The sequence below is a fragment of the Hypomesus transpacificus genome, chromosome 25, assembly GCF_021917145.1.
Source record: "Hypomesus transpacificus isolate Combined female chromosome 25, fHypTra1, whole genome shotgun sequence".
NCBI classification, from domain to species: Eukaryota; Metazoa; Chordata; class Actinopteri; order Osmeriformes; family Osmeridae; genus Hypomesus; species Hypomesus transpacificus.
This window is the reverse complement of record NC_061084.1, coordinates 6,391,820-6,411,540: the sequence shown is the minus strand read 5'-3', so window position 1 is coordinate 6,411,540 and position 19,721 is coordinate 6,391,820. Positions and strand designations below refer to the sequence as shown.

Below are 19,721 nucleotides of genomic sequence, written 5' to 3'. Positions count from 1 at the left end.
AAAGAAATCTCAAAACATGGTTGATAAGGAACCCAAAATGTGATAATTAGTGGGTAAGCAGTATAATTTTTCTTTAGCAGTTGAATTATTTTTTACCACTTGTTTGTATACCCATTGTTCTGTCCCTTTTAACTTAATGCCTTTTTTTAGGTTGTATAGCTTATTTTCACTCTGGCAGGGGGGACTGCCAATGGAAATGAGCCTTTTGGCTATAATTGGGTGCATTTACATTTTAATGTTTATGAATGTACACTGTCCCTCTTGATCAAATACATTGAATTGAAATTGAATCGAAAAATCTATCGTTTTCAACAGTGAGGAATATTATCGGAATGGGGATATTTAATATTTATCTGCGGGGCTCGCAGCAACCAAACTCTGAGTAGAAGCTACTGTATTAGGGTTAGTGTGATTAAGGGGCTGTGTTTGCGTATTCCATCCGAATGCGTTTGATAACCCAACATGCACTTGGCTGAGCAATAAGATGACTCATTAATACAAACACGGTAGGCTTACGGTGTGTAATTGGTGGATTATTTGAATGTGTAAGGTGTTCTTGGGACCTAGCGTAACCACCCCCCTTGCACACCTAGGCGCTAGCAGTCACGTCTGGGTTCCTCTTGACAGCAGAAGCTCTATATTTAGTGTTAGTAGCTGTTATTGCCTGTTGTGCCAGATATTGGCCCTCAGCAGTGCCCCCTGCTCTCTCCTGGCCCCCTAGTGGCCAAGTATGATAAATCACCCATAGACTTTGTCCCTGGAGAAAGCACAGCCCATTTATTCTCCCTGCAGCACAGCCGAAAGGACCACGGTCGTACATCACACTGTTGTTTTCCTAGTTTCTCTTAGATTTTGTCCTCGCTCCGTAGAACTATTCATTGCTCGTGCCTCTCTGTCTCTTTCTCCCTCTTCACTCTTTTGTTCTCTCTCACATTCACTGTCTGTCATTTGCTCTTCTTGATGCAAGTTAAAGTAGTTTTATTCGAGTTCTCCATCGGTTCACCAATTGCCTTTTGTACGTCTCTCTCTCTCTTTCTCTCTCTCTCTTTCTCTCTCTCTCTCTCTCTCTCTCTCTCTCTCTCTCTCTCTCTCTCTCTCTCTTTCTCTCTCTCTCTTTCTCTCTCTCTCTCTCTCTCTCTCTCTCTCTCTCTCTCTCTCTCTCTCTCTCTCTCTCTCTCTCTCTCTCTCCCAGCAGTAGCAGGCCTTTACTTCATATTTACTTCACACACAGGGTGATTAAAACTCTCTCCATCCAATTTCTTGTGGCTCGAGACAAAAAGCCAATGCGAACAGTGACTGTGGTAAATGGGAAAGCGATTCTCCTGTGTCTATGTGTGTGTGTGTGTGCGTGTGTGTGTGTGCAGAGAGAAGGTGGGCTATCAATTGATGGAACCCTTTTCCTTGAAACTAAATCATTTCACACACAACTGGGGGGTACAGTCACATTCCACCAAGATATATTTCATCATAGCACAACAGCACCTCTGGCTAGTCAGCTATAGCCAGACATCACTACAGTCCCTGTGATATGGAAGGCTTTCTAATAATGGACCTGTCTCATGCATAAACAAAACAAATTTTAAAATAGTATTAGAGAGCACTGAAGAGTTTTTACAAGCTTGTTGAATAGAAGTGACTGAAGCGACTTACATTTGACACCGCAGCTATATCGGCCTGGTCCACTGGTTAAGTGGAAGACTCCAATCATTATAGCTTTGTTTATACACACATTATTCTCCTCTCTAATCACCATTATCTTTGGTGTGTGTCTTTGTGAGACCCCTTGGTGATATTAAGGTCTACCAGTAGCTGTAAGTCAGGGCTTTCAATTCTCAATGGGATGTCAGCCACCTAGCACTTCGGCATTAAAAAGAGAGTGTACGTCATGTTGAATTAAAGTATATTGTATTGTAGCAATGTAGCTAACTAACTGAACCTTGAAGTAATTATTAACTAGAAATGTAAACTAAAGGAAAAGACAACCTTTTTGGCCCATGTCCCATACACCGCTCCACTACAGGCTTATATTGTGACAAGACGCCACTCTTGTGAATGCCAACTGTGAGTCATTAAATCACATATAAACAACTCATAGTCGCTAACATCATCAATTAACAAACCTTGTGAACCGAACATCAACACTCAACTAAAACATGCACACAGCATTAATAAAACATGAATAAAGCATGAAAATCTAGCGCCAACGGCGTCAATGGAACAAACTAAGCTCCCTTGGGTCGCTACAATGTTTTCATCTCAGGTTTGTTTTTATAGTTCCAGTTTTCAGAAGGTTTTCTTGACTGATAGATTATGTTTTGCTTCATTGAAACCCTTAATATGTATATGTTTGCCTCTTTCTTTGGATTATATGTAAATAAGCAATCAATTAAACACAATGGGATTTAAACACATAGGGCAGAAACTTTATTCAGGTAATCTGGGACATTATTTTGCATGCATTTCTCATCTGAGTTTCCTGATTAACTAGTGCCCTGCCCCTTTCTGTGACACCACACCAAACACGTTTTGTGATTTCAGTCACATAACATTCATGCTAAACCTAGAGTCAAAGTTCTGTGCTATGACATTGTCTGTGCTAAGACATTGTCATAGCAGGGAAGAAAACACTCTGGAGTTTAGGTGTCCCACATTACCCAATGTCCCAGATTGCCCGAATTCACCCAAGATGAACACATTACATATTGTTTTAAGAACATCTGACATGATTTGGTATCTCTAGATTAAACAAAAAACATAATTTCTTGTTGCACATCTCATTGGAATATACAGTGACAACCAACCCTGTGGCTTACTAATTCATGTTAAAACATGTTATGCTGATAAAAGTGATATTCATTCATACCCAAGACCGTAAACTTTGAATCAATACTGAAATTAATCTTCTAGAATTAGCTGGTGCTAAGAAATACTGGCATCGGTAAAAGTGTGACACCCACCCCTGGTCTCCCCTACACCCAAATCGAGCCGTAGCCTTTCCGCGGCGGACACTTTGCGTTGCTGATGACTCGCTCTTTCTCCCACTCTGTCACTCTCTCGCGCCGTGGCATACTTGATGCAGTGTCATTACAACGATATAAATAACCCCTAGTTCAGATGGAGAGAAGTGGCAGGAGAGGCTGATGTAAACATGGCCTTAATAAGCAGTTCCACTCTAGCCGTATGCCTCTCCGTAGAACGTGTTCCTTCCGTGACTGTGAATATGTTATGGCGTAGGCGAAGAGGGAGGACAATGAGAGGAGAAGGCAAAGAACAGGCGAGACCCACAGCCGACTGCCTGGTGTGAAGAAAGTGCTCAAGGATGCTGCAAGATACAATAGGTGCTCAGTGAGCGAGTCCTGCCAAACATGTAAAGAGGTCTCTTTTCTCTGTCGTGCTGCCCGACACGGTTTGCCTTTCAGTTACGAAGTACATGGAATGTGTTCATGTAGGCCTCGTTAAGTAGCTTGTTCAATTATCTGCATACAGGATTTGTGTATCGTACTTTGTCCACCACTGGCCTTTATTGGCACGCTTACTGTTGAAAACACAGTAGTGTAAATATGGTTATGTGGTGTACAACCCTATAGGCCTACTTGATGGTGTATTTCTGGGGCTGTTTGTCTCGGTTTTATTGTCTGCTTGTCACATTTATTTTTCATTCTTACTGGGGTTTTTTTGAGTGTTGAATGAATGACAGATACACTGTGTTTGTGTAGACTATTTGAATGCTGTGTGTGTGTGTGTATGTGTGTATGTGTGTCTGCGCATGCGCTTGTGTTCAAATGGACAGACATGACCTGAGCGCGTGTGAACGTGTGTTAAAGCGCAGGTTTTCTCCATAGATATACAGTTCCTCACCTGTGGGTTGTAGCTGCTCTGTGCTTCACCACCCCTGCTGGCTGCTGGGTGACCACGTATCCCCCCCACAGGTAAAGGACCAGAGACTCTCTTTGCTGGGCAGAAGCTCAATGACAACGAGTGGCACACAGTGAAGGTCGTAAGGAGAGGCAAGAACCTGCAGCTGTCGGTAGACAACGTCACCGTGGAGGGTGAGTGTCAGATGCACGCTTGAGGATGACCAATGGGACGTTAGACAATGACCAGTGGATAGGTTGGAAATGAGAAGGAAAGTGGCAGGGAAACATGTGGATCCCCTGGGCCGGATTTAAAGAGAGGATTCACGGAACTGAAAGGTGGAGGAGGTGAACGATGATGATTGGAAGAGAATGGAGGCGGGGGGGTTACAGGATGAAATGAAATGGAGGAGGGGTAAGAGACCAGCTAACCTCACCTCCCCTGGGGTGACAGCAGGTTGGAAAGGAAGAAGATGATGGAGAGAAAAGACAACGTGTGAGAAGAAGATATACCGTAGAGAGGGTAAGCTGAGGCCCAGGGCTCGGTTTGGCCCGTCAGGAAAGCGTTCTGAAGACCTCCGTTTCAGCCAGTTTGAACCGCTTCCTTCTCAGCCACTGTGGTGTCAGGGAAAGGGAGACCTTGTATGGCTGGGGGTGTTGAGCGCTTCTATATGTTCTATCTGCATCTTTGTAATGATGATTGCTGTACATGTTATTGTCAGCTATGTGTACGAGGGACAAATAGAACTAATGTGTGGGTTGAGTGTGTGTGTGTGTGTGGGGGGGGGGGGGGACTGCGAGCGTTTGTGTGAGCGAAGTGAAAATAATTGCATCAAAGCTAACTTTGTATACTTCGCAATTAGAGTACTAGCACATTCATCCAAATGTGTTGTCAAGTTGGCCGACTATCTGCTCGCACCTCACGCCTCTGACCCCCTCCACTCCCACCAGGCCAGATGACCGGCGCCCACACCCGACTGGAGTTCCACAACATTGAGACAGGCATCATGACTGAACGCAGATTCATCTCCGTGGTGCCCTCCAACTTCATCGGGCATCTGCAGGGCCTTACCTTCAACGGGGTTCCTTACCTCGACCAGTGCAAGAACGGCGACATCTCCTACTGCGAGCTCAACGCTCGCTTCGGCATGCGCCACATCATCGCCGACCCGGTGACGTTTCGAACGAAAGGCAGCTACCTAGCGCTAGCCACTTTGCAGGCCTACGCCTCCATGCATCTCTTCTTTCAGTTCAAGACCACCACGTCTGACGGACTGCTGCTCTTTAACTCGGGGGACGGCAGCGATTTCATCGTCGTGGAGCTGGTCAAAGGGTGAGCGTGAACACGTCGTGTCATTGTGTGGGTCAGTGCCTTGTAGGTCATCAGTGAAGATATGCAGAGAGTTGCCATCTGAATTACTGAGAGTAGTGGATTTGTTGAGGCAAATATCATCCAATATTTCGAAAGCCATTTATGGTCCAATAAGATGTCAAATCCAGTTCTCAGTAAAAAAAGGAAAACGAAAAAGAGGTGGTTGCACATTTGGGGTAGCTGAGCTGTGGAAAATAATTTAGGATGTGAACCAACTGTGCTGTGAATCAATTCTTGTTGGAGAGAAAAGGTGCACTAAATTTCTGGGAGCAAAAATAATCAGTTTGGTTTATGGTCGTATTGAATGGCGAAAACAGGTTTTAGAGGTGAGACCCAGAAGTTGGAGAAAACATTGTGTTCTCCGCGGTAAATATCGGATGTCTCTCCAAATAAACTGGACAAACACGAAGTCAGCTGAATGTATTTTCTGAGCCTGTGAAACTTCTCATGTAGTTGTTAAATTATGAACAGCGGTGTTGAATAACATGTCTCTGAATAGCATACCTTTGTTATACCTGCGATGCTGTTCATCCATTCCTGCCGAGATATGAATGTATCTCCCTGCCCCTCCTCCTCTCTGGCTAGTATTGTTACCAAACAAAAGGCCTAAACTGCCTTTTCCAGCAGGAACAAAGACAAGGACACGTGGAACAGAGACAGGATAAACTGCGCGCTGACAGTAGTCTTAACCAGGCAAACAAAAGACAACCATTTTGTCTGCACAAATGAAAGATGGCACCTTGTCAGCCCTGGGGTACATGGAGGGGGGAAAGAGAAAGAGAGAGGTGTTCCTATGTATTGACCTTCGAAAAAACTGAAATAGACAAAGAGTGGTTTTGGGGGGTACTGTATAATGTGTGGCCCTTCTTGAGGTGGGGCATTCTACTGTTCAGGAGCATGCTATTAAGCAGCTGGTGGTCCACTTCACTTCGATCCAACACACATCCCTTTGCTCTAAGATGGAGAGACAAATAGAGAGAGAGGAGTTAAAGACAGAAGGCAAGAGGAGTGAGAGTCAGAAAGTACAATGGGAAAATATATATATGTGTTTACTTATTTTATTAACTACTGCAGTGTCCATGGTAGGCCTATAAATTTCAGACTGTGGCTAGTTGCTAGTCATACTGGTTAAGACAGAATGTGCTGTCTTTTGTACATTTCCACATTTCGAATCAAATAACAATTAGCTGAATAACCTTGTCAGTTAGCCATTACTACACTTAGCAGCTATACAACCCATGAGCCACGTGGATAGCTTTAGCTAACAGTAGCTTATGAAAGCTAAAAAGCTAGGAATCTAACACTTGGTGGTGATAGATATAGCTAACGCTAAATGCTTTAACCTCACTTGACAGCCTCCTCATACAATAGTAAACGTGTCCTTGACTCTTTGCCCCCCCATTTTGCACTCATGGCGATATGAAAAAGAATATGTTCAGGGACAAAGGGGCTCTTGTGTTTCCAGTTAGTTTTGTTGTGAAATCCCCTCCATATATGCTAGCTTGTTTCTATGAGTCTCCTCAATGTGTTGTGAATGAACGCTAGTGCAGTGCCAGTGGGCCGAACGCTAGGTGGCAGACAATGAAACATCCAATTCAATATTTATATATTTGTCGTGAACCACACACATCTAAACAACTTCACAGTCAACAATCCATGTCCTTGGGGCCTAAGAAAAATACTTGGCTCTTTTGTACTTCACACAATGCCCTGTTCTGGAGCCACAGACGCACAGACAGATGCAGAAAGATTAATGGATTTAGAGTTAAATTGGATTTCTTGTTTGGAGTAATTGATATTTAGGCTAGAACACAGGCTAGAATGCAGTCTCATTGTAAATTACTTAGTTAGTTAATTAGTTAAGTTAAAATAGTCTCATACATGAATTAGATATATACAAATAAATAAGAACTGCACCTCAAGAGACCAAATGAGAGAAGCAGAGAAAGAAAAAGTTGTAAAACCGGGGGGGGGGGGTTAGCTACTCCTCAACAGGCAAATAGATTTGATACGACTGCAGGGTACACATCTCATAAATCTCACTCTAACTTTGATGATTAAAGAGTGGTCACTGTTCAGCTGTTCAAACATTCAGTCATTTAGCAGACGCTCTTATCCAGAGCGACTTACAGTAAGTACAGGGACATTCTCCCCTAGGCAAGTAGGTTGAAGTGCCTTGCCCAAGGACACAACCTCATTTGGCACGGCCGGTAATCGAACTGGCAACCTTCGGATTACTAGCCCGATTCCCTAACCGCTCAGCCACCTGACTCCCCAAATAATAGCCACAGTAAACTAACACAACTAACAACCAGAGGCTATAAGGACAGATGACCGGAATGTGATAGCCCGATTGTAATAGTGACTTGAAGGCCTCACTCTTTTTCATACAGTTTTGTATCAGTGTCAATCCTATAATCCTACCCGAGAGTGTGAAATACTTCCAGTACTTCGGGTACTTCCAGCAAGAGATCCAGCAAATCTTTAAATATAAGAAAGTAATGTAAGAATTGATGCCTTTGGAAGACCAATAAATATTCATTCGTAGTTGGTTTTGTTAAATGCTAAACTTTGTTGAAATCAAACAACACTAAAATAATTCCTAAAATGTGACTTGAAAAAGGAGAAACAAAATTATGTCAAACATGGAATTGAAAGATGCTGAATATTTTATGTATTTTTTTGTGGTGGGGGAGGGGAGGGGGGGGCAGAAATGCAGCTTTTAATAATAATTCCAGAGTCTCATAAAGTCAAATTACAATTTTCCACTATTGTGATCAGTGACCACCCCTTAGAGGATGTGGGCTAGACAGTGTGAAGAGAGATAGTACAATTGTTCCAGCATAAGAGGATGCAAAGTCAAAGTGTGTACAGTACCCTCTAATTCAGCCCCACAGGAAGAAGAGGAGGGGAAGAGGAGTGATTTTTGTCTGTCTTCCTAATTGAGTTTGTCTGCAGTTGAACGCCCCATGTCTTGGTTGAGATTGTCCCCCGACACCTTGGTGACGTTGGTCCCATTGAACAGTTGTAATTGTATTTGAAAATGGGAAAACAATTCCAACCTAACTTCACACTTTTTACTTCTATAATGTGTTTAGAGAAGTAAAGAAAAACAACCTTTGCTTCATGTCTTGAATACACCCACTCCCTCGTCCTCTTTCACACACACACACACACACACACACACACACACACACACACACACACACACACACACACACACACACACACACACACACACACACACACACACACACACTAACACGCACACTTGTTACTGACCACTTTTTGTCTCCCACAGGTACGTCCACTATGTATTTGACCTTGGCAATGGCCCTTCTCTCATGAAGGGCAACTCTGACAAGCCACTCAACGACAATCAATGGCACAACGTGGTGGTCTCTCGGGATGCCAACAACGTGCACACGCTCAAGATCGACTCACGCACCGTCACTCAGCACTCCAATGGAGCCCGCAACCTGGACCTCAAAGGTAGGCATTGTTCTAAGTTTACAATCTAAACAACCCATTCTAGGACTGGCTAATCTCAAATGTACACCACAGCACCCCACCACAACGATCCAAACATCTACTCCATGAATCTCTGACCCACATTTTCCCATATCGAACATACCACACGTACCATTTCAGCTTGACCAGATGCTACACTTTTGTTGGTGTCCCTGATTGCCGAACTGAACCTTTCAACTCTGTTCTCGAAATATTTAATTGGATGTAGATTTCTCCTTCAAGAGTCATTGAGAGCTGAAACATCCTGCGCTGTCTGATTTATGCTCTTGTCCTCATTCGGATTCTTTGTTACCTTTAGTGAACCACTCAATAACTCTACTCATGGGTCTTAAGTGAACTACCCTAAGTATGCACAGTGGGGAAAAATGCAACCCTTGTAGTCTGTGACTCATGAAAGATGTATACGGATAGCATACAGTTGAGGTTTGAACACTGATATCATGGTTCTAAGGTGTCGTTGAAGCTGACAAAAAAAATCTGTTTTAGGATGGTTTGTCACATCTGGTTGATTTAAATACTAAAATACACAAATTAATACAAGAGATATCTACATATTTTTACATCTTTTTTTAGACACAGTATGTGTGCTCGTGCATGTGTTTGTGCATGCACACAGCTTTTTATTCCTGTTCTGTTTGTTCAGCTTTCAAATGTATGCCAGCTCAGGAGTTTTGGGTATGTTTGATTTAGCAGTAGAGAGGGGAAGAGAGACCCGCTCCCCGTGCCAAGCTTAAATCTGCCGGCCAAACAAGAGGACTCGAGGCAAAAATTAATTCGAACAAAAGCCTGGCATCGACGACTCTCACACCATTCCATCCTCTTCACCTTGAAAGATGATCTGCTTTTTTCAATGTTCTTCACGTTGGTCCTTCACTGTCCCTTGCATAGTCCCCGACCAATCAAAAAAAACCTTGAATATAAACCACATCTACCTTTCCGAAAAAGAAAAATGACCATGGTGATATCGTATCAGTAGTATGTTTCTCTCTTCCTCGCTCTCTCTTTATCTCCGCCTATCACCCTCCTACTTCTCCTCACTCCTGCGTGGATGAATCCTCAAAAATAATAGTCCTGGTTAAAAGCCACTTAGGTGTGAACTTGTGTTCCATTATAACAGTGCAGGCGGCGCCAAAGAAAAGGAGACTGGGTAATTGCAGGTTTCAGACAGAAAGACTGAAATATTGATCACATGGTTATGTTGACTCTTGAGCAAGTTGGGCACACTAGAGGGTAAACGAGCAGGACAAAAAAAAGGTGACTCAGATTTCTGAGAAAACATATGGTTAAATTCAAATCCAAAAGGAGCAATTACGGCCCTATCCTTAGGGGGCCCTATTGAAACTATTGGAGGTGTATGACATCCAAGAGAAAATTGTCATTCATCTTTGCTCACAGTGATTCACTCAAATTTGGTCTCTGGGATAGCAGTGAGTCTTGTGATGGGGAGGGGGTTGATGAGGTGTTTGGGGAGGCAGTGTGTTGAGCGTGGTCTCTGGGGCAGGGGCGTGTCCAGACATTTTTGATAGGGGTGGCACAAGGGGTGGCCTGCCTCTGACTGGGCAAATAGCCAATCATATTTTAAGATATTGGGGTGGCCAATCAGATTTCAGGGGTGGCCCGTGCCACCCTAGGCCACTCCCTGAACACGCCACTGCTCTGGGCAAAATCGAAAAATATGTTTTCTTCATTGAGTGAAAGACATCTCTCTTTCCCCTTTCTCTCTTGTTTTCTCACTCTCGGCCTCTCTTCTGTTCTTTCTCTCTCACTTCCTCACAAAGTGAGATACCTTGCAACATCTTGCTCTCTGTCTCTTTGTCTTTCTCTCTCTCGCTGTCTCTGTGTCTCTCTGGCTACGTTTTGCTAGGGCAAGGGTGGCGCAATTAAAAGGGTATAATATCATAAAATTACAAAGAAGCGTATAAATCATAAGAGGGTAGATTATAGATGGGTGGCACTCTGCCCAGGCTTCATGGCCACAAGGACGAGGGAGAGAGGCCACTCGGCCTCTGAGATGATGAAGTCCAGCATCAAAGAGAAACTAACACATGCTATCGTTAAGTGTCTTAATGTCAGGAATTGCGGAGGCAGTTTAGGCATTCAGATAGATAGGATTAGGGTTGCTGAATGAAACATCATCAGTATTCTTCCTTAGCAAGAGTTAGGGCTACAACTTAACGTGTGATCATTGAACATCCAATCTAGTAACTTTAGCCAACTCCTAACAAACCTATCCTGATATAGCGTTGTCATTTCATTGGTCCGCTTCCAGTTCATAAATCATGACACTTTGACAGGCCATCTTCCTGTCTTTCCTGCCTTGATATGCTCCAATAATCCAGAATTTTCTAACTCTAATTGATGGGGTTTGCTGAGGTTTTTCCGGATTGATTGCAGTCATCAAGTCTTGAGTGACACCTGCCAATCAATAGTGAGACAGAGCAATGGGAATGCAGAGAGGATTTGTCATGTATAGAGAATGGTGGGGTCAGACATAGACATAGATCACACACAGTCTTTGGTTGTATTCTTTGTTTTGTATTCTGGTGCGATGGGGCGTGTACTGGCATAATTCGTAGGTTACTATTGCCCCTCTTTTCGCAAATTCTCTCTAGCTCATACAATGATGTGTCACAGTCCTCAAATACATCCCATCAACCACCACACAGAAGACCTACTCAACAAACAAGCCCACCATACCCCGCCAAAGCACCATGCGGTGAGAATCAACCTAATTTGCATACCGCAAACGAACAAAATCACCAACGCCCCATTGAACAATTAGTTTTCTTCAAAGAAACAGAAGGACAGCAATTTTTAAAGACAAGGAGGGGGCGGCCATTTTGTCTTTTCATTGCCAACATGGAGGCACTCTGGCTCACCAAGCACAAGCTGAGACGTCACTATAAACACTGTCTCAATTCCCACAGAGGGCTACTCCGTCTGTGTCATTAATCTGTTGGCTTTTGTGAAGTTGTTTTGTATTTTATTCGCATTTCCTTATTTTACAACCCTTTTTTCCTCTGGGCCTGCAGGACACTGCAGGAGATAGCAGCAGCTACATGTTGCTCGTGCGAAGAATAATAGATGTAAATCTAGTTCCAGAAGACCTTTGCTGGAGAATGATGTCTCTCTCCTGAATCCCCAAGTGTCATTGGACAGTCCAGCCATGAACTCAATTCTCAAGTCCTCCTCCTTTTGCCGTATTTCCCTAACTGGTGTATTGTGTCAACAACACTCAATAATGCACCCCCCTTCACACACACATACCTACACACACACACGACACGTCACCCCCCCATATACACACACACACAAACACAAACATTTTCAAACCACGTCAAAACTCGTCTTTGCACACAGAAAACACATTGTTAACGTACAAGCTACGTTCACACATTCTATCCTCTCTCCTGTGCCTGTTCTCCCAATTGTGCATTTTGAGTTACCCCCGACTGAAAAATAGGATGTCTCTTTCTTGAAAGTGATGTCGTGAAATGATGTTCCTGTGTCCTTTTTGTCAGTTTAATCATGATGAGGAAACAATATAGTGGGCCTCAGGAGACTCAAAAGTGGATACACTTTTGTCTGCGGGTGTTCCCATCACACAAGCAGATTCACACAGAAGCAGATGTTGAACTTACTGTCATGCTCTATGAAAGCCTAGATAAGTCAAATCTAAGTCTGAAGTCAGCATAACCAAATTGTATTGGTTAAACTCACTCCTCAGAATGAATCCCACCCAACCGAACCATTGAAGAACTAGCCTTTTGGTGGCGTAGGTGATTATGTAACACACTATGTTTAGAGACGTGGTTGCCATGTTTATGATTCAGAGAACCCGAGTTTGCTTCCCAGTGTGGGAGGATGGGGGGAGGATAAGGTATACTGATGAAAGAGATTTTAATTTACTGATAATAATTTGATAATAATCTGATCAATTAGGCTAGCCCTTAGTAAGATTTTCCTGCAATAGCCACAACAGTCAGTGCTCTGGCTTTGCGGATTGCTTCATTCGTGTGTTTTACATTCAATATTCATTAACACAACGCTATCAGCACATTATTAGCAGTTTTGATTACTGCTCCCGACTTGGCATTATAGAATTGGGACCTAGCTTTTAAGAACTAGGGGGCCCCTTGATTCAGTTGTGAACCATCTATATCCCCTGCTCCTCTGTGGCTTGTGCATTAATTAGCCCTGAATGAAATCAAAACCAGGAAATGTTTTCCGCTAGCAAACATTTCCCCAGCCACAAACAGAAGCTATGGAAAAGTGTTAGGACTTTGTGGCTAAGCTCACTGCCTGACATTTACAATTATGTTTTGTATCCCAAAGTGGGCATTCTCTCTCTTTTACATATTGTTGAAGGCTATTTAGACACATATTCATATCTCATGTTTATCCCACGAAGGACATTAGCGTCCAATCAGGCTTTGAAACAAAATGGCCTTTGTATCTTGATACATAAAGAGGCAACAATGAAGAGGACTCTAATCCTTTTCTTGCTCAAGGGAATTCATTACCCTTTTAGTTTGTCCTGCTATCACGTTACTATCCAAAAATCTATCCAATTAAGATGTTTCGTGTCCTGTCTCTGCACAGAAAATTACAAAACAAACATGTAACGAAAAGAAGGATACTGCAGCTTCCATAGGGTAAAATCCACAAATATGAGACAAAACAAATAGAAATAAAAAATACTTTGCTTGTTATGCTGAGCCTTCTATTTGGTGATGTTAAGTTGGGAGGTTTTTCTCCCCCTGAGATACAGTTGAAGCAAACCGCACTAGTCATGTGCACTAAGAAGAAGTGTCTCCCTGTAAACAAAAACACAAACAGGCCTAAGGGGATATCCTAGCCTCATTATGTTAATGACATGACAACGCCAAAGATAATACTGTCATCCTTTAATGCAGGGACGGAAAGATGAAAAAATAACAACACAAGAACTTGGATGTTACAAAAAAAAAACTAAATAAAAAACGACTGCCAGGGAGCTGGAGAGAAGTTGTAATTAGTTACACCTGATCCTAATTCGATCTGTCCCTGTTTTCCAGACATTCTCTCAAGCTTACTCTTGCGCAAAATAAATAAATAAAAATGAACAAATTAAACAAGTCTATTTTCTACTTGCAGTGTGACCAATTGGATCAAAATGAGAGTTGGAATGGAGGGAAGGGGAGGAGGGAGTCAGGTACACCTATTTTTACAAAGAGCCTTTGGTGCCAGCAGGAAAATTAAGATTACCCGTTCAATCACCCCGTAGCCAGGTTCTACCGTGGCACCGGCCCACAGCAAACCAAGCTAATCTGTCGCTACGCGCTAATCCGAGAACAATACCGAAACTCAGCACGAGGCACCGCAATGCTAATGCCGACCATTGTCAAGACTTCCTCACCAAGGCCATGTGTTCTCACTGGGATAAAGCCATGAGGATAAATGGTCAGGATGAATACAAGCCAGGCCCAAAAAAGCAGAGATCAGAGTATGCGGAAGGCTGTGTATGATTTCAAATTTCAATTAACGTTAAAATTCAAATGTATTGTGTTCGCTTAATCACCCTTAAGTGGAGATGTTTGTTACCTGGCTACCGCCAGAAACATCTGAACTGCATTTTGCCTTCAGAAAAAATTATGGCAGTGTGGCACTCCAATTTGGTTTTTCAATTTATCCTGACCTATTGAGGTGGAATCAATTATCCCCTTTAAAAGTCCAGCAGACTGGCTTTAAAAGCAATGTGTTTAATGCAATATCTTTCTCCTCAACACTTGCTATTCCACGAATGATCCTTAACCTTTTCGATAATGGCACCAGTAGTGGCGGTAAAACATAATTACTCCTAAAATGTCTTCATTGCCAGACTAAAGCTTCATTTTGCCCAATAATCGTTAGTATCTGGCATAGGTAGATGGATTCACAACGTAGGTTTAATAAGCATGGTGCCACATGGTACAACAAGGTGCCAGAGAAAATACTTACATTTCAATGGGAATCAGGTGGCTGAGCGGTTAGGGAATCGGGCTAGTAATCAGAAGGTCGCTGGTTTGATTCCCGGCTGTGCCAAATTACATTGTGGCACTTCACCCTACGTGCCTTGGGGGAATGTCTCTGTACTACCTGTTAGTCGTTCTTGATAAGATGCCGCTAAATGACTACATTTAAATCATCAGAATGATGCCCTCGTCATAAAATATTAACCTTCATCGGACTAGTTTTCAACTGCAGTGTGGTCCAACTGAAAACAGTCAAAGATGGCTCCAAACTAGAATACAACATCATTGCAAAGTTCATCAAATCCAAATAAATCTTTTTTCAACCTCCCCAATCATAGACATTCAATCTGTGAAATCTGTGAAACCGATCAGCCAGGGATTGAAGCGTTAACGCCTTCTCCGTGCTAGTTCTTGGTTATTGCAGGGCAGTGGATTTGATTGGCCGAGGCCCCAAGGTGGGCACGTTGCTGTTGGTGTCGGCTGATGTCTTTAAACAGCTGTGGCTATGCGCCACCCACGCCTTCTCTGGCCGCAAATTGGCCCTCCATCGATCAGCGCGCCTCGGCCTAATGGCTATCGACGTCAGGCACGCAGGGGGGAGGCAGGGCGCTCGGGGAGGAGGTGTCCCTCTCCTTTCTAGAATTCACTTGTTTAGAGGCCTACTTTGTCGGTGTGTTAGTCTGTGTGTGTCTGTGTCATTTCTGTCATTTTAAAGGAATTTTAAATGGCCGCCAAAACCTTACAGTAACTGTACTGATGCCCACACAATGTTTTCTTTCTTTCTGATTTGACACCTGTCACAACACCGTACTTAAAATGGTCTACTGTCATTTAAATATGTATCTCCATTGGGAATTCATTTTTCCGGGATTCAAAACTCTCCAACAGCCTATATATAGTTTTAAACTCCAAATTACCAGGCAGTCAGTTAGTCAGGCAAAATGTTAAATGCCGTCCCGCAATCTTAAACACACATTCACACACACACACACACTCACGCCCTCAGGTCCACAAGGCTTTATTGCGCTTTCATTATTCTGTGACAGAGGAAATGTCAGGACTGTTCCATAATGTGGGTAGAATACAGCCAACCGCCCCCACGCTCCCGCCCTCAGCTCTCCCCTCCCCTTGCCTCCATCCCCCGCTCCTCTCCTCCCTCCGTAAAGAGTGTGTGGTCCACACACTGCAGGAGGCCGGGGGAGGAGCAGTGAAGTGTCCGTAATTGAATGTGAGCTGTGAATGTATCCCCATATGGAAGCGCGCAGTGTTAGATGAGAGAGGGCCTTTTTATCTATCATCCTCCTCCCAAAGGTGCTCCTTGTGTTGAGATTTAACATGTTTTAAGGGCTATTTAAGTTGGCAGAGGCATACCGAGAGACATCCACAGGGGAAGATACTTCCCACAGACATGTGCGCGCATTCAAGTATGCACGCACTCACGCCTACACAAGCACATACGCACGTGCACACACACACACACACACTAGGTATTCTGGCATGAGAGAGAAACCTGTTTTTACGTCTCTATCCTAGAGCAGGAAGCACAGTAAGCTTGACAGAGACAGAAGAAAGACTATTAATATATGTGTCTGTATGCATGAGTGTTTCATCTTCGCATTAGTAAAACGTCTGAGGTTTCCACCTGGTCTGATATCCATTGTAAGTATTAAATGAACAGTGGGAGTAGATGAGATTGGATGAAAATGTGCTGAAACAGAGATAGCATGTGTTTGCATACTAATCTCAAATAAACTGCACGCAGAATAACTTGATTAGCACGTTTGTGTCAGATCCCATAAACATCCTGGAGTAGTCACTCTTCCCTGTGCGATGCCCTCCTTCACAAGCAACAGAGAGGGAAGCACGAGGAGGAGAGGAGAGGGTGGAACAGGACGTTGATGGCATCACAATCACTGTCATCCACCGACCATCACTATCATCGCGGGCATCTCTGTTCATAGTCTGCATCATAGTTACGATCTGGCCTTTTTTATTTCTCCACACCTCAGGCCCCATTCACATGTCCTCCGATATCCCCCTCTCTCCATAATTCTCTGACTGTTTTATGCCTCTCTCGCTCCCCTCCCTCCCTCTGTGTGCCTGTGCTCTCTGAATAAATGATAGGCAAAGCTGCTTGAGTGCTCCGATTGAGCACTGTGTTTTTCCATTCTTTCCCCTGAACCGTCGTCCACTACAATTTACTATGGCATTACTCAGAGCTTTAGCTATTTCACCCTTCCACTCCCCTTCCCCAACACACACACACACTCACTCCTCCCCATCACAGGCTGACGGCTACGCGTTTCACCAAAGCAATAAATTGTATGAAAAGGCACATTTTGTACAAAAGTATGAGAGAGTATATTCATAACTTCATATGCTTCTCAAATGAAACTTTCCCAGGACAACAGCGTTGGTTTTTAGGAACATTTTACGGTTGTGTCCCAAAATGCTGAACACCGTTGTCCATTATTGGTCAATATACACCTGGTTATGGCAACTGAAAAGGAGGATACCATCTAAAAATGGCCTTTATCGTTTTCTTTACAGCAGTTGTTATTGTTGTTTCCATTGAACCAATCAAAATGTCCTCTGCCAATGTTATGGTCTGAGTGGGAGTGTTAGACCACAATTCAGTGTTGAGCAGCACATTAGCCATTTTGAGCCATAGTGCTGACAACTCTAACTCGGCGATGCGAGGAGAGTGGATGAGAGAAGGGAGGGGAGTTGATTTAGGACACTCCACCAGTGGCAGAGTTCCCCATCCGTCATAAATCCCCAGCGTCCGATTGGCCGAGCTCTTCCCTCTGACAGGTCAGCCCAGTAAATGTCTCCCCTGACAGACTGGCGTTGTCGCAGGAACACACTTGTGTTTTAACAGGTGTGTATCCCCCTCTCAATCACAGCTCTGACAACCTCTCAGAGAGAGAGAGAGAGTAAGTGAGGGAAGAAAGTGACAAAGGGAAACTTAAAGACAGGAGAAATAGGGAGCGGGATAAACAGGGTAAGGAGGAAGGATTGAAGGAAGGGGGAAGTCGAGACAATGGAAGAGGGTGTTGACAGTGGTAAAATAGAGTGGAAACAGGGATAAAAGGCTTACATACTGTATCCACATGTCAAGCTAACATTGAGTAAATGGTGGTGAATGTAGCAGTAGTTTTAGTTGGCTATTAAAAGCTGGACTGTCATCGTAGTATTGAGTTGGTGAAACATCTAATACATACGCAAACACACAATACAATGTCTGCTGACCACTCAATGTAGTTTTGGCAGGTGTGTTACGTGTCATTCTGTTCATCTCTACTTCTGTGTTTTTGTATTCCAAACACAAGTCTATTACATAGATCAGTTTCATATATTTCAAGTATTTCAAGTAATAATGGTAAATTCAGTTTGGTTTGAGAAATTGGTCATTGTTCTGTTCAATTGGTTTCATTGCAATTGGTTTCATTGCACCCAATAACACTGTCTTTCTGTCTGTCTGTGTTTGTAAGTCCCAACAGAAAGAGAGCTATTGCACACCTAAGCTTCAGTACAGACAGCCCACAGTAGCAACATATATAGCCCTGGGAGAGTGCATTCTCCTGGGTGGTTGTCTGAGATTGTCTGGTGCCCTGGTTCGCCTCTAGCTAGGTTACGACCCTCCTGAAAACCCACTTATTAGCCTGTCTTTGAAAAGTCCCAAATGATCCTCAGAGACCAGTTCAGACCTAAAATCCCCATGGTAATATAGAATAAAATGTACTTTGTAGTAAAGGATTCCAATATAATCGAGCCTGTGAGGCTTTTAGAGCCTTGGGTGGTGGAGAAGATAATGTGGCCAGTATATTATTCCTAGCTTTAATATTTTGACTGTAGAACTTTAGAGGATGCAGAAGCACAACATTATCTTTCTCTCACACGCACACAGACACAGACACATTCCTTTACAACTCTGTCCCTTCAAGGGCACAGGTAACAGCCCATGGAAGTGAACACAAACTGTTGTGTACGGAGGTTGGATCTGGAGTATCAGGAGAAAGTAGTGTGTGTGTGTGCCTTGTGTTTTTTTGTGTCACACAATAGACAAAGGAAGCTGGGGTGCAAGTTCTGTAAGTGGTTGATCTGGAATGCTCCGACAGAGCCAAGTGCTTGACTGAAATACAATCCCGTTGCTGTTGCTCCTTTGTATCGTCTAAAGGCAAGTTTGAACAGTTCCAACCATGCTCTTCAAATTGACATCAGTATCTCCAGGGAGAACAAAACAGGAAGAACACCTGCTATCTAAATAGAGATCAACAACCATTGAACTGATGAATGATCGTTTTTCTGGGAAATTCGGTCATCGGTGTCAAACAATCTGTCACACATCTTCAACACAATCTGCGTTTGTGATACACAGTGGCATAACTCTTACTTGAACATAAATAATGAACAACCGAGCTGACACCTTCTTTTCCATTCCTTAGGCGCAGTAGGGAATATCGCTGAAGTGAGCATTTACAAATGAGATCCCCCATCGTCTAACCAGAAAACTGATTTGATCATAAAAATATTTGTTCATTTAAATCTTGAAATCAAACACATTTTCTGGCCAGCGATTCAGAAATGTTATCCCTACTAACTTGACAACTTGTCAATTGGCCATTGTGTAAAAATGCCAGATTCACTCAAAATGATTTTTGTTTGAAATGAATGCTTGCGTACTGCAAAGACATCAAAAACGTCTCAAATAGACTTGGCAAAATCAAGATTACTAAGTGCTCTGTAAAAATATGAAGAGAGACTATTGGTGGTACAAAAACAAATTCTATTACCGTAATTGCCCACCTGGAAGAAGCACCAGGAGCTCACTAGCAGGAACATGGCGCAGGTGTTTCTGAGCCCCACCCACGCACTGCTGGGTTTAGAGGGGTGCAATTGGTGCCATAGCACCGACCCTCACCCCAAATCCCTATCCACATCAACTTCCTCCACAACCTTTTGCATAAC

General features: G+C 43.3%; 1 protein-coding gene across 1 annotated transcript in view; it reads left to right on the top strand.

Moving 5' to 3' along the window:
• The first annotated feature begins 3,982 nt into the window (after positions 1–3,982).
• Positions 3,983–19,721, top strand: part of nrxn2b (neurexin 2b) — a 248,302-nt gene continuing 232,563 nt past the window's right edge. Inside the window, exons 1-3 of the mRNA XM_047048781.1 lie at positions 3,983–4,049; positions 4,806–5,187; positions 8,528–8,718. Of these exons, the coding sequence (XP_046904737.1) occupies positions 4,811–5,187; positions 8,528–8,718 (568 nt within the window). The 5' untranslated portion in view covers positions 3,983–4,049; positions 4,806–4,810. The remainder of the gene's footprint in view (positions 4,050–4,805; positions 5,188–8,527; positions 8,719–19,721) is intronic.